General features: G+C 48.0%; 1 protein-coding gene across 1 annotated transcript in view; it reads left to right on the forward strand.

The window, feature by feature from the left end:
* The window catches only part of Ksr2 (kinase suppressor of ras 2), a 352941-nt gene that overhangs the window by 327446 nt on the left and 11908 nt on the right, over positions 1-13587 (forward strand). The window contains exons 16-17 of the mRNA XM_028765415.1: positions 7439-7535; positions 8857-8990. Of these exons, the coding sequence (XP_028621248.1) occupies positions 7439-7535; positions 8857-8990 (231 nt within the window). The remainder of the gene's footprint in view (positions 1-7438; positions 7536-8856; positions 8991-13587) is intronic.

A 13587-nucleotide genomic window follows, 5' to 3' on the forward strand; every position in this document is an offset into this window, starting at 1 on the left:
GAATTTGGTAGTGTGTGCCACCTGTCACTTGGAATATGATTTATTGGCTCGGGGGAGGGAGAAAGAGCATGGGACAATTCAGTGGGATTTTGAGTGTCGCAAAGTTGGGGACAGGATGCTGAGTCGAGGGAACTGCAGACATTTGTAAATCGCCCTGACAACCGACAAGCTTTAAAAATAACAACCGATTTTTAAAAACCAACTGCCTTGGGTACTCGGGAGATTCAGAGGCTGGGATGATTCCCTCTTAGCTGTGGCTAGCAGAGTCAAACCCTGGGACAAGCTCTTTGGAGTCCAGCCTTGACTGGGTTACTCAAACACCCCATATGGCACCCTATCTCAGGGCCTTTGCACTGGATGGGCCAGCATCTGGGTCTCTCTCCTCTAGATTTCTTCCATGTTTGGCCTCTTCATTAAGCTAACCTTAATCTTCCCCCAACACTGGCCCTCTGTGAGGCAAGCACGTTACCTCTTGACCTATATATGTTATATATTCCCAATGGTGATAATTTTATCAATGGTGATAATTTTATCAATGGTTCTAAGAGTCACCATTTATGCCCTAGACAGAGACTGCACCTGCGTGGTCTCAGTATGCTGTCACCAATCCTTACTAACTGCCCACTGGGTTAGCGTCACATAGTTACTGTGACAAGTAGCTGGAAACAGGGAGTTTAAAAGAATAAAAATCCATTTTGGAAGTCAGATGTCCAAATGGGACTCTCTGAGTTAAAAATCCCAGTACAGGTCAGGCTATATTCTCCTAGGGATTCCCGGGAGGGATCTTCTTCCTGCTTCTCTGGCAATTGCCTTCCAGAATCTTCTGAGCCAGTACTTGTCGTCTAGACCCATGATGCATTGCTCTGGCCTCATCCTCTCTCAGAGCTGCCTCTGGGTCTTCATTACCTTTCTATTGGAGCCACCAGATGGTGCAGAATTGTCTGTCCCATCACCTTATCTTAAATTGGTCACATTTGCAACGTCCTTATATGTCATGGATAGCACTTAGTGGGACACTGTGGTTTGGGGATCTCTGTCATCTTTTAGAAGTGGCTGAGCCCCTAAAAGACCAGCATTGTCCTAGCCCCCTTATTGTTCACACCTGCTCTGGGTCCACTGGGCATGCTGGTGAGCAGATAGGCATAGAAAGAAGTGTGAATCCCTTTTATGACTAAGATCTAGGTCAAGTGAGTCCATTTAAACCAAGACCTTAAAGGTTGACCCTGCTGGATGAGCTTGTCCCATTCCTGACAAGCCCATGGCAGGCTAGCTCACGACACAGATTTTCCACCCCAGGGCCATCTTTCCTAATGGCTCACTGCACTTCTCAGATTTAAAAAAAAAATTCAAGGTAGCTTTGGGGCCAGAGCCAGAAGCCAAGCTGGGAGAGGTAGATGGCCAGCAGGGAAGGCAAAACCCTAGCAGTCTTTGTGCTTCTTTTAGGAGAAATGATCTGGTCACTCAGAGAGATACCAAGAGGGGTATGTGGATAGACACACATGCATGTGTGTACCAAGAGGGGTGCATGGATACACACATGCATGTGTATGCATATACACATACTGCCTCAGAATCTAGAAGAGGATCAGTTAAAGCCCCGAGCCACTGAAGCACCTTCTCCTGACCTCCAGACTAAGCGCTCCCGAGCACAGCAGGCTTCATTCATCTTCATTGTCCTAGGGGATGGTGATAGAGATGTCATAGCTGTACTTACTGAAGATCTATGCGCACCAGGACCTCAGAGGAAGATGCTGCCAAGCAAGCGAGGGGCTCCTAGAGCACAAGTGTCATCCAAGGACCCTTGTTCCCATTGCCAGCTCTGGATGAAGGAGAGACATCCGCACAGCCATGTTCTTGGCAGCACTGGGCACACTGGCCAATATGTGTGCTGGTTAGCTTTTAACTGTCAACTTGATGCAACCTAGAGTTACGTGGGAAGAGTCTCAGTGAGGGATTGTCAGCATCAGTTTAGCCTGTGAAGATGGCTGTAGGGGTTGTCTTGTGTGTGTGTGTGTGTGTGTGTGTGTGATCATCACTAAGAACAGTATTCATTATTAGCCCAAGGTAAGTATCTAAGGTACTGCATGCGCTAATAATCTTGAATTAGTCATTCCACAATGTTTATATTCACCAAAATCTATTGTATATAATAACTACATGCAACTTTAAACTTGCTAATTGAAAAGAATCATCTCAGCTGGACCTGGTGGCCAAGGGCTATAATCCCAGCCACTTAAGGGACTGAAGCAGGGAGGTTCCTGGACTATAAAAGGAGCTCAGGGGCAGCCTGAGCAACTTTGGGACACCCTACCTCAGAATAAAAAACCCCAAAATGCAAGAACTAAGAATGTAACTCAGTTGTAGGATGCTTGCCTGACCTGCATGAGGCCCGGGTCTCCCTCCCTAGGGACAATGACAACAAATTCTTATTGACACTTGCCTTCCTCATCTTTTGAGAGGAGCTGAGACCACAGTGTGGTGACTGGAGATGCCCTCCACAGGTACATGCACTATATGTTTGTGTGCTACCGAGAGAGACAGACAGCGCCCATGGTACTCTGCCCTGTGACTTGCTACAAGACATGCCCCGCTCTCTGAGATATAAATGTGCATCTTGGAGTCTTTGAAACACCAAATGTAGCCCCACCTCTTGGCGTAGATGCTGGCTGCATAGAACGCCCTTGGCATGAGTGAGCCCTATCTTACAGATGAGGATACTGTGTCTCCCCTTACGTCCTGACGTCATCAAGCTGGCTGTAAATAACCTTAGAGATCTGGGGCTACTTTGTATCTTTTGCTCTCCAGCTGCATGGCCTTTTGGAGAAAAGCTGGGAGAAGTTTGTGTGCGGGTTGACATGTGGCTGTGTGAGCAGGTTTGTCCCACCCTTCCCACCCTGGATCTCAGTATCTGGTTCTGTAAAATGGGAAGATAACCCAGACGGACCTTGCAGGATTCATGAAGGTCACACTGATCCCATGTGTCCAAACCCACATCTTCTCTCTCCCATCCTCAGCTCCTTGCCACCCGAGACGTGTCTGCAAGGGTCCCATGGTCAGCCTCCTTCCAGGCTCAGCCAGCCGGTTCCATAAACATTTGAGCTGACTGGATTTTCTCCCCTCAGCCTTCCCAGAGGTCAACCTTGGCAGAAGCTCTCCACCTTGTTTTCGTTGTTGTTTTGTTTTGAGACGGGGACATTCATTGCCTTGGGCCTACCCATTAGACTAGGCTATCTGGCCAACAAACTCAAAATCATGCCTGTCTCTGTCTCCATAGTGCTGGGATGGCAAGTGTGGGTTCTGGGGAGCAAACTCAAGTCTGTGTGTTTACAAGGCAAGCAGTTTACCTCCTTAACCATCTCCCCAGTTCCTCTCACATAAATTTTAAGTATTTATTTTTTTAATCAAGTGAAGACCCACAGGCCAACGTGTCCGTCTCATCAGGGCAGAACATGGTGGCTATCTGTATTCTCAACTCCCAAATATAAACATTCAGCATAGCCCAGCATAGCCCCTGATGCTCTTCCTTCCAAAGCAGCTCTTCTGACACACACACACAGAGACAGAGACACACAGACAGACAAACACACTCAGAGACACACATAAACATACACAGACACTGCTAGTGACCTTCCAACTTCCAGCACACAGGCCAGGAATGGACTCTTCCAACAGTCTCATGAGACTCCTTTCATGCGGTGAGCTTCACCCCGCTGTCTGCTGTCAGGGGGTTCTATTCATTTTACACGGCCGTGTATGACTGTGCATTACCGTGTGACTTATTCATCGTGTCCCCGGTTTCTGTTGATGAACTTGGGTTGTGTCTTAGCTGCTCTAATAAAATGCAGTGGACCAGGCGGCTGATAAAGAAAAGAAACTGTCATCTGCCTGTAGGCTGAAGACTAAGACCGAGAGGCCAGCTCAATCCAGCTTTGGCCGTGACTCAAGTGTTGCAGACAGCCACCTTCATAACGTGTCCTTGCATGGTGTAAAGTCACTGAATGAATTCTTTGGTGAGACTTTCCTATGCCCCCCCCCACCATCCGACAGTCACCTCTGTCGGTTCATACCTCTCCGACCATCACAGTGGGGGTCAAGGATGTCAGCATAGGAACTGGAGACTGCAGTTACTTAGGTTCTCACAGATTACTTCCGGGCTGGATGTGGGTAGAAGTGTAGCCAGACTTTGGCTACTTTGTATATTCTTCTTTCTTCCACTCTTCTCCACCCCTCTTCTTCCAACTGTTCAAACCCCTGTAACACTAGGTAGGAGAGAAAAAGGAATAGAGGGGAAGGGGGTGCCCTTATCATTAGACTACTTCCTGCTGACTAGGGGTGTCAAGTTCTTAGGTGCAAGTTTGATCTTTGCCATCAGGATAATCTAATTTTGTTTCCTTGCTTCTTCTTTGCATGTGAGTATTTAACAAACCGCAACCAACAGCAACCAACCAATTAGGACCCTAGCATTTATTTGTCCTCTCAAAAGTCCCCAGAATTCCAAATGTCACGCAATCGCAGAAACTATCTGTAGCTGGCAAAATCGCACCCCTTCTAGGGCAAGAAGCCAGTCCGTCAGCTGCTGTAGACAGCCTGAAGCAGCCCCATATCCTACACCTGGGATTAAAACAAAAGCATATTCCCACAAGATTTCTAATTTTTTTTTAAGAAACCAAGAGTCTCATGACATAAAAGCTATTAGAATTTTTATCAGGTTGTAGTTTGTTATCTGAGGGTAAATGTGGGTGTGCATGTCTTCTGGGTATTTATCCAGGGGAGGAACTGTTGGCCGTGGGCTATCTGGATATTTGGCATTCGTAGATGAGCCAGATCACAGCTGGACCAGTATCCACTCTGGCTAGCCTCCCCAGATAACTGCATACTGAGACAGGAAGCAGCCACTGTCAGTGGTGGCCACAAAGAGGACTTCACGTGGTCATCCTGAACCATAGATGCTGAGAGTCTTGAGGCCTGATGCAATTATTTGCTCTTCTGTGTGTAGGAGGACGGACTCTGGTCTATAATGAGTGTAGGTGGCTGCTGGAGAACGAGGTATCCAGGGGAGGGAATCCACCCACGGTCTTCCATCTCTGATACTTAAATGTCAACAGAGCCAAATTGTCTGCTCAGCTAGCCCTTCCTCCAGCTCTGCTTGCAGAGGCTCGGCAAACTTGCCACTGTGCCCGCAAAGAGGGGGCATCCTTGAGTCATCTTAGACCACTTCCTGCTCCTGCGCTGGGCGACCTTGAACAGGTGACTCAGCCTGCCTGTGAGTCAGCTGCTCTTGGAACCTCACCCAGGGCAGGTGAAGAAACAAGTCCTCACCAAAGATCATGGCTCTAGGTAGGAGATGGAATGGAGAGTGGATGTACGGATAGACAGACAAGACAGATGGACAGGGTAGAGAGATAGGGCGGAAGGGATTACATGGATAGATAAACATGCCATTTCTCCTTCCGCACGTGAATATGATCATCATTTTATTGATCATAAAGGCCTTGAGGACCTACTGTGTGTTGTGCAGGGAACAGTGCCTATATTTTTACACACAGGGAACAGTGCCTATATTTTTACACACCTGAGTTCTGGTGGTGCAGAAAGTGTCACCCCCCCACACACACTTTATGATGCAAAAGCCAACTTATTTATCAGGAGTACCCAGGGTTATGTGACCATTCGATAACAGGAGACAGATCAGAAGCCTAATCCCATAGAGTCTGACTTTTGATCCTAACCAGTGGCTGGACTTCCCTTCAAATGGCAGACACCAGGGCAGGACTCTATCCCATCCAGTCCTTCTATTAATCTTCAAAGCAGGTTTGCTCTGAGAGATGAGGAAGCTCCAGCCCAGAGGCACTGGGTAACCCATCCCGAGGCTTTACAGGAAGCAAGACACAGGGCCAGGATTTGAACTGGGATTCTCTCTGATACCAACACTCTTACTTCTACCTGAAGAATACAAACAGTCCCAACCAGGTCCAGTGTGCAGCAAAGGCCGCACTAACACCAGAGGAGGAAACGTCATACCCAGAGCACTTTAGCAATAAGGCCGTAAATGAAAAGAAATGCGTTCAAGCTGTTAATTTTATAGAGGTGGAAAAATAATTATCATAATAATGATGTCCATATGTCTATCCAATGCTGGCTTCTGGAGGCTCTACCGGAGACAGAATTCACTCTTCGGTTTATTCATTCACTCATTGCTTTGGTGGCTCCTCGAGGTACCTACTCTGTGTATGTCAGGAGTCAGGCTCACTGGGAAGGAGCAGACAAGCTGCAGAGTGTGAAGGGGCTGCTGTCACCACACAATGCCCTCTCCCAGTCTGTCATTCATCCTAAACTACGAGTCCCTAAAACAAACTTTTAACGAGGCTGCAGATGGGTTGCACGCCCTCCGTCTAGACGGGTGCCCGATTGGGTGCTATTGTTCCCCTAGACACGCCCCCCCAGGCACACCCCCCCACTAAAGGACTGAATGTACCATTTGCTGATGACGCCTATCACACATCAGCCACAGCTTTACTGCTTCTGTTCTCACACGGGGACTCCCAACAGGGACACATGGCAGACAGTGCAGTCTGTGTGGTATGAGGGACCAAAAGTTATTGTTGTGTGACAGCTCTCCCTTGAGATATGAGCCAGGCCTGTAATCCCAGCAGCTGGGAGGCTGAAGCAGGAGGACCATGAGTTCGAGGCCAGCCCGAGCTGTGTAGTGACAGTCTGTCACCAAAAGTGCAAGGGGGACTGGGGACGTGACCCGTTTGGTTCAGCGCTGGCCTTTTAAACCTGAAGGGCTCATTTTAGTGTCTTGGAAACCGTGTAAAGAAATACATAATCTCAGCGCTAGGGAGGCAGAAATGGATGGATCCCTGGGATTTACCAACCAGCCATCCAAGCCTACGTGCTGAGCCTAAACTTTTTTAGATCCCATCTCAAAAACAAAACAAAAAACCAATAGTGGTTAGCACCTGAGAAATGACAGCAAAAGTTGTTGTCTGGTCTCTATATGCCTGTGCACACAGGTACATGTGTACCTTTATACACACACGCTCCTACCTGCACACACATGAACAAGCATGCACTGCATACACACACACACAAACACAGAGGGGTGGTAGGTAAGCCTACTGTCTTCTCTTAGTCACTGTTCTATTGCTATAAAGAGACACCATGACCAAAGCAAATACATGAGGGGACATTCTTATTCAAACCACCACAGGCACTTCTGGACCTGGCTGGGTCTTGTATTTATATGGCAGGAAGCAGCTGACATTTGTGAAGAATCCACAAAGTTCTGGAGTTCAGTGCCAGGCCTCTTAATGTCATGTGGGCATCATGGGGACAAATTGGCTCAACTCTTGGTGACTTCTGATGACTGCTGTGGGCCATCTTTCTCACCAATGATGGTAATTTCCCTGAATGATCTTGTTCTTTTACCTCGCAGCCTCTGTAAGGGACGGACACTCTACTCCGTGGTGAGGGATGCCAAGATTGTCTTGGATGTCAACAAAACCAGGCAGATCGCACAAGAGATTGTAAAGGTACTGTGAGTTGCGGGGAAGCCCCCTAACTGTCTTAGAAAGATTCAGCCCCCTCTGGCCATCCCTTCAAGGATCCTAAGACCCAGGGTCAGGATTAAACTACCAGTCTGGACTTCAGCAACATTAGATTTTGTCTGAAAAACATCAGGTGGTGTGTACAGAGAATCTGGGAAAATACAGCCCTTAGGAATACTGTCTCAAATGTGTTTTCTGGCTGGCATCTCATAACTAGGAAACCTGGGTACAGGGAAAGGCCAGTGGGTATAGGGGAGCCCCTTAGTCCTCTTGGATGGTGGACCAGTCCTTCGGGGTCACCAAGGGAGGCTCATTTTTGGATCATGGTTTAGATTGTCATCATGAGAAAGGTAGGGGATAGCAGCCCAGTTCATAATGACCCTCCTGTCACTATGGGACAGAGATGGTTCATGTCATAGTAGCCCAGAAGGCAGAAAGTGAGACAGAAAATGGTCAGGGATAGCATTCCCCCAGAGACCTACTCCAAGTGACGCTGCTTCCTCCAGTAAGCAAGCTCTACCTCCCCAGAACCTTATAAAGCAGCCACTTGTTAGATACCAAGCATTTAAACATTCACCTAAGAGGGACCTTTCAGATTTAGACTGTTACCATTAGCAACGATTATACCAGAGTCCTGGAATCCCCATGAACACCCAGTCATCTTGTCTCTCACAGCTGGGGAAGCATCAAGTTGCTGGGTGTCTCTTTGGATGGAGTCAGATAGGCTATCCTGAGTCTCTCAACAGCTGCCTTCTTGGTGGGTTGGACTCAGGTTCTCAGTTTCCACCAGAAATTTTCGGAGTGGACTGTAAGAATACAGGTGTGGAACTGCTCACCAAGACAAAAGAAGGCGGCAAACCAATCTCTAATTCTGTACTCTTGAGCTAGACTGCCAGTAGTTCTCTCCCTGTGTTCCTGATGTGGAGTCACAGAAGGTCCCCTGAGTATCTCAGGTCATTCTTTCGGGCTGTGTTCTGAGTAACAGAGGGAGCAAAGCCCCTTTAAAAAGGAATTGAGGGAAAATGACTGAGGGGACCCCTTTCTATGATGTCTTCATCCTTTCTGGTGTTCTTACTCTTTCCCCTGGGACACTTTTTCTTCCTTTATTGTACAGGAAGCAGATTGGCTCTGGGGGCAGCTTTGCAGGGCTCTGGGGGTGATGGTGGGCTGTGACTCACATGCACTTTGCCCCCCAAGCTCCACAGGTGGACCCTACACACTCTGCCACCCTTGAGGCTGCAAGTGAGGGTGGCAAGGAAGTGCCAGGGTTGTCCCTAATGAGTCCCTGTCTCCTCATCTCTTACAGGGCATGGGCTACCTCCATGCCAAGGGCATCCTTCACAAGGACCTCAAGTCGAAGAACGTCTTCTACGACAATGGTAAAGTGGTCATCACGGACTTCGGGCTCTTCAGCATTTCCGGGGTGCTGCAGGCTGGCAGGTAAGAGGTCACAGAGGTGACACAGAGGGGTTCTTGGTAAATGAGCATCACGGGGTGGGAGCAGACCCCAAATGTCTTGAGTGACTCGGATTGGAGGTTGAGCTTACAGTTGTTAAAAGTTGTGGCTAGGGCTACCATGCCGGCGAGGGTCGCCGAAGTCATTCTCCAGGTCCCGTGAGCCTTGCTCACTTGTCCTGAAAGTGGCACCTTTGAGAGTGTGCCACAAGATCCCTAAATCTCACAAGGGCTTGTCCTGGGCTGGAGGGCTTTCCTCTTTGCCTGTGAAGGGGGTTGGCTTCTCTAGGGTGGGGTCAGCCAAGCCCTAAACTCCAAGCTGTTTTAGGAATTAATTTTAGTCCGGCAACCAAAGACAGCTAAGAGCATGGTGGTTTTAGGACAGACCGCTCTTGCCAGATGGGGTTCCAGCAGTTTTTCCCTGTAGCTGTGGCCAAGGTGAGCAGTCTCAATTTGAGTTTTCCTTGTGTACTTGAAAATGCCTCTTTCATAGCATCCTTGTAAAGATGAAACAGGAGAATACAGGACAAACATCCAGCACAGGACCCTGAGTAGCATCAGACACAGGGTAAATAGCTGTCCTGCTGTGTTGTAATTAGCACTCATTTGCATATACCTCCCCAGGATCACCCAGGGAATGATTAACCATCTTTAAGTAATTAACTCTCAGAGGCCACTCACCCCGGAGCCAGCCACATTGAGTCAACCATGCGAGAAACAGCTTGATCCCAAATAAACAGCCTATAACTCAAAAGGTCTGCCCTCGCGGATTTTAATTTGGAGTGTGTACTGTGTACACACGCACCAGGCACGCACACATCTTAAACCCCTGCATCATCTAATGAATGGCCCCTCTCCGCAGGGAGACAGCACTGTGATTTTTCTCATGGTGTTTAACTTTCTGCCATTCTGGAGAGCCACATGTCTCTGAGGGACATCCTCCTGTCTTCCCAAAGGACTTTATCCCTGCTGTGAGCTACCTTTGAGCTTGAGTGTCAGAGTGCTTGAAATTTAACAGAACATGACATAAACTGTTTCTGAGTGGTGTGCTAACATACAGCAAGTATCTTTGGTTTCTGGGTTCAGGTGTCACAAGCACAGACATACTTGCACACACACACACATGCACACATGTACATACACATGCACACACGTGTGCACACACTCATGCACACATGGGCACACACGCACACATGCACATGCATGCACACACATGCACACACATGCACACACATACATGTATATACCTGCACACATTTGAGCACGCTCGCACACACACACATGCACACACGCACAGACATCCAAATGGGATGTCCCGGGTTCTAGAACCATCTGTGCCATTAGGATACGTAGAAAGGAACAAACAGATCAATAGACACAATGAGAGAGTGAGTCCATCAAAGAGCAAGTATGGCTCCTCCGTCCCTCTGTCCCCACAGCAGTACCAAGGTCCCCTGGCTTGCTAAGAGAATCACACTGACTTTAGTGTGCCAGGATCCTGGAGTCAGAGCAGGGTTAGGGACACAATTGGTGCCGTCACTGTGAACCCAAGTATTTACATGGGATGAATGGAGGCTGGATAAGTGTCTTCTTTGTTTGGTCAAAACATTAAATCCATCCCTCCTGGTGACCTGTTCTTCCCTGTGAAGAGAATACCTGTCACAAACAGCTTAAGGGCAGAAGGCTTTATCAAGGCTCCCGGATTCTTGGATTCAGCATGGCTGCTTGGGCTGACATCATGGGGGCAGGGCCCAGGTGGAAGAGGAACCTCTTCACCTCATGGCTGACCGGAAGTGGGAAATGAGAGACAGGAAGTATCTTGGGATGGCTCCCTCAGAGGCTCACAGCACTCTGTGACTCACTTCCTTCAGCGAGGTTCTGCCTAGTTGAACCTCCCAAAATAGTACCACTGGCTGAGGACCAAGCATCCAATGGTGAGCTTTGGGGTCCACTTCACAGTTACAATGAAACACCTGTCTACAGCCTCACTGTGGAAGGTGGGGGCAGAAGTCTCTGACTATATTCCTCCTTCTGCTCTTTTGCTGAGACCCACACTACACACCTGGGGAAGGAGAAGAGGGAGTCTTTCCTTCCATTCTTCCTAGAGACCCTGTGGGGACCAACCAGGAAAGAAATCCAGCCAAGTTAAAGACAAGAAGACTTCTTGCCTTGTCCAGACAATGGCTACCCCTTCATCTCCATCCTACCCTGGCTGTCAACACATGCCCATCTAATGTCAGGAGAGGTAGTAGAGCCTCAGGAACAATGCCAAACAGGAGCAAGCAGGTGACGATAGGAGACCCCATGGAACATGGAACATGGAACATTGGGAGCCTAGCAGCCTGGGGGTGGATGATGGGAGCTGAGAAGAAGAGAAGAATCAGACCTGTGGGCAACAACAAAACTCGGAAGCCTAAGATCCCAGGTGTGTGTCTGTGTTCAGCCAAGCAGCACATGGCCACTAAGAGCTTCGTGGGTCACTCATCCACTGGGGTTACTCTAGCAAGGTAGCAAGGTGGGGTGCTGACAAAGTACATAGGTAATATTTTCTCCCGTTTCTCAGGCTTCAAGATCAAGGCCTGGCTGCCTGTTTCTGCATTTTGTTCCAGGTTTATAGATGGCCACTATGACCTTCTATTATCTCTCAGATAGCTGGAGGGGAGCTTGGAGAAGAGAAGACAGGGGCCTAGAAAGAGACAAAACTCTCGTGTGGAGCCTTTGTTTCTGGGCTGGCTAGTTTTGTGTCAACTTGACGGAATCTAGAGTCAGCAGAGAGGAGGAAGCTTCAACTGAGAAAAGGTCTCCTTAAGATTAAGCTGTAGGCAAGCCTGTAGGGCATTTTCTTAGTGACTGATGGGGAGGGCCCCGCCCACTGTAGGCGGAGCCATCCTTGGACTGGTGGTCCTGGGTTCTATAACACAGCAGGCTGAGCAAGCAACTAGGAGCAAGCCAGTAAGCAGCACCCCTCCATGGCCTCTGCATCAGCTCCTGCCTCCAGGTTCCCGCCCTGTGTGAGTTCCTGTCCTGACTCTCTTTAATGATGAACTGTGACTTGGAAGTGCAAGCCAAATAAACCTTTTCCTCATCAGGTTTTTGGTCATGGTGTTTATCACACCCATAGCAACCTTGACTAAGACAGAAGCTGGTACCAGAAGTAGGATCTCACCCTGAGGCCACCACTCCCTTTATTTCATTTTCAAGCAGGTCTCTCTTTAAATCTTTTATCTTCTTGAGTGTGAGACTCAGCTCCATGACACTACCTAGTATTCCTTTCTCTTCTAACTGTCCCTTTGTATTTCTCTTTGTCCAGTTCCCTCCTTCTCCTTATAGATGTGCTAGACCTCCCAGGGCCATTAATCTAAAACTCTTCAATTTAGCCTCAGGCAGATTTTTAGGACAAGGACTAAAAGCAGCCGCATTCTTTGCCAAAATATCACGATAACAATCTCCAGGCCACTTACTGATATTCTTCCCCTCTGGAACTTCTTGAGCTGGGCCCCCACAGTTCAAATTGCCTTCAGCACTGGCTCTCTCACTCCCACTAGGAGAGCTCATTAGCTTGTTTAAAGTGCCCAATTCGTTTCCTTAGTCCAAAGTCCCAAAGTCCTCCACATCCCCCCAACAAACAGCATGGTCAGGCTTGTGGCAGCAATACCACAGTCCTGGTGTGGTGGTTTGAATAAGCATGGCCCCCATAGACTCATGTGTTTGAGTGTTCAGCCCATAGGGAGTGGAACTATCAGGAAGTGTAGTCTTGTTGGAGGAAGTATGTCACTATGGGGGCGGGCTTTGAGGTCTCCTATGCTTAAGCTATACACACACACACACACATATATGAATTATCATAGAATTATATATTACATATATGTATATAATTATATGTAATATATGTATTATGCATAATACATATACATTTACATGTACATATACATGGCATATGGTAGTATATGTGTGTACATGCACACACTAGTAAGATATCCAGGCAGGTAAAGGGCAAGCCTAATGACTGAATTCAGTCCCTGGGATCCACATATTGGAAAGAAAGAACCAACTCCCACAACTCCCACAGTTGTCCTTTGACCTACACACACACACACACACACACGTTCCGTCTCCCACCCCTCCCACAAATAAATTAAGAGATAAATTTCAAAGGTTTAAAAATTAAATACATAATGCAAAGAATAAATTACGGGCATATCTTCACTGTACCAAACGATGGGTTTCCCTGTGACATTCACACATCTTTGTATCATGTACTTCTCTCAAACTTAGCCTCCTGTGGCCCTCTCTGTGCGTCTCCATTCTTTCTGGCCCCTTCTCTTTCCCTGGTAGTCCCTCTTTCTGCTTTTATGTCATATAAATTAATGAGCCTACAAGCCCTGCCTTTAGGGGCAGTCGCACGGAGAGTCCAGACTTTAGCATGAGAATCTGGGGGACCACCGGAGTCCATAACACCACAGGATAAATAACAGACAGGGACTTGTGTCCATTGAGTATGTGCCCAGTTCCCTGAGCCTCTGAAATGGATAGTGTGTTGGTAACAGGACTTCATATAGAGTGGTAACAGTCCTTCAGACCT

The sequence above is a fragment of the Grammomys surdaster genome, unplaced genomic scaffold (assembly GCF_004785775.1).
Source record: "Grammomys surdaster isolate TR1022 unplaced genomic scaffold, NIH_TR_1.0 164, whole genome shotgun sequence".
Lineage (NCBI taxonomy): Eukaryota > Metazoa > Chordata > Mammalia > Rodentia > Muridae > Grammomys > Grammomys surdaster.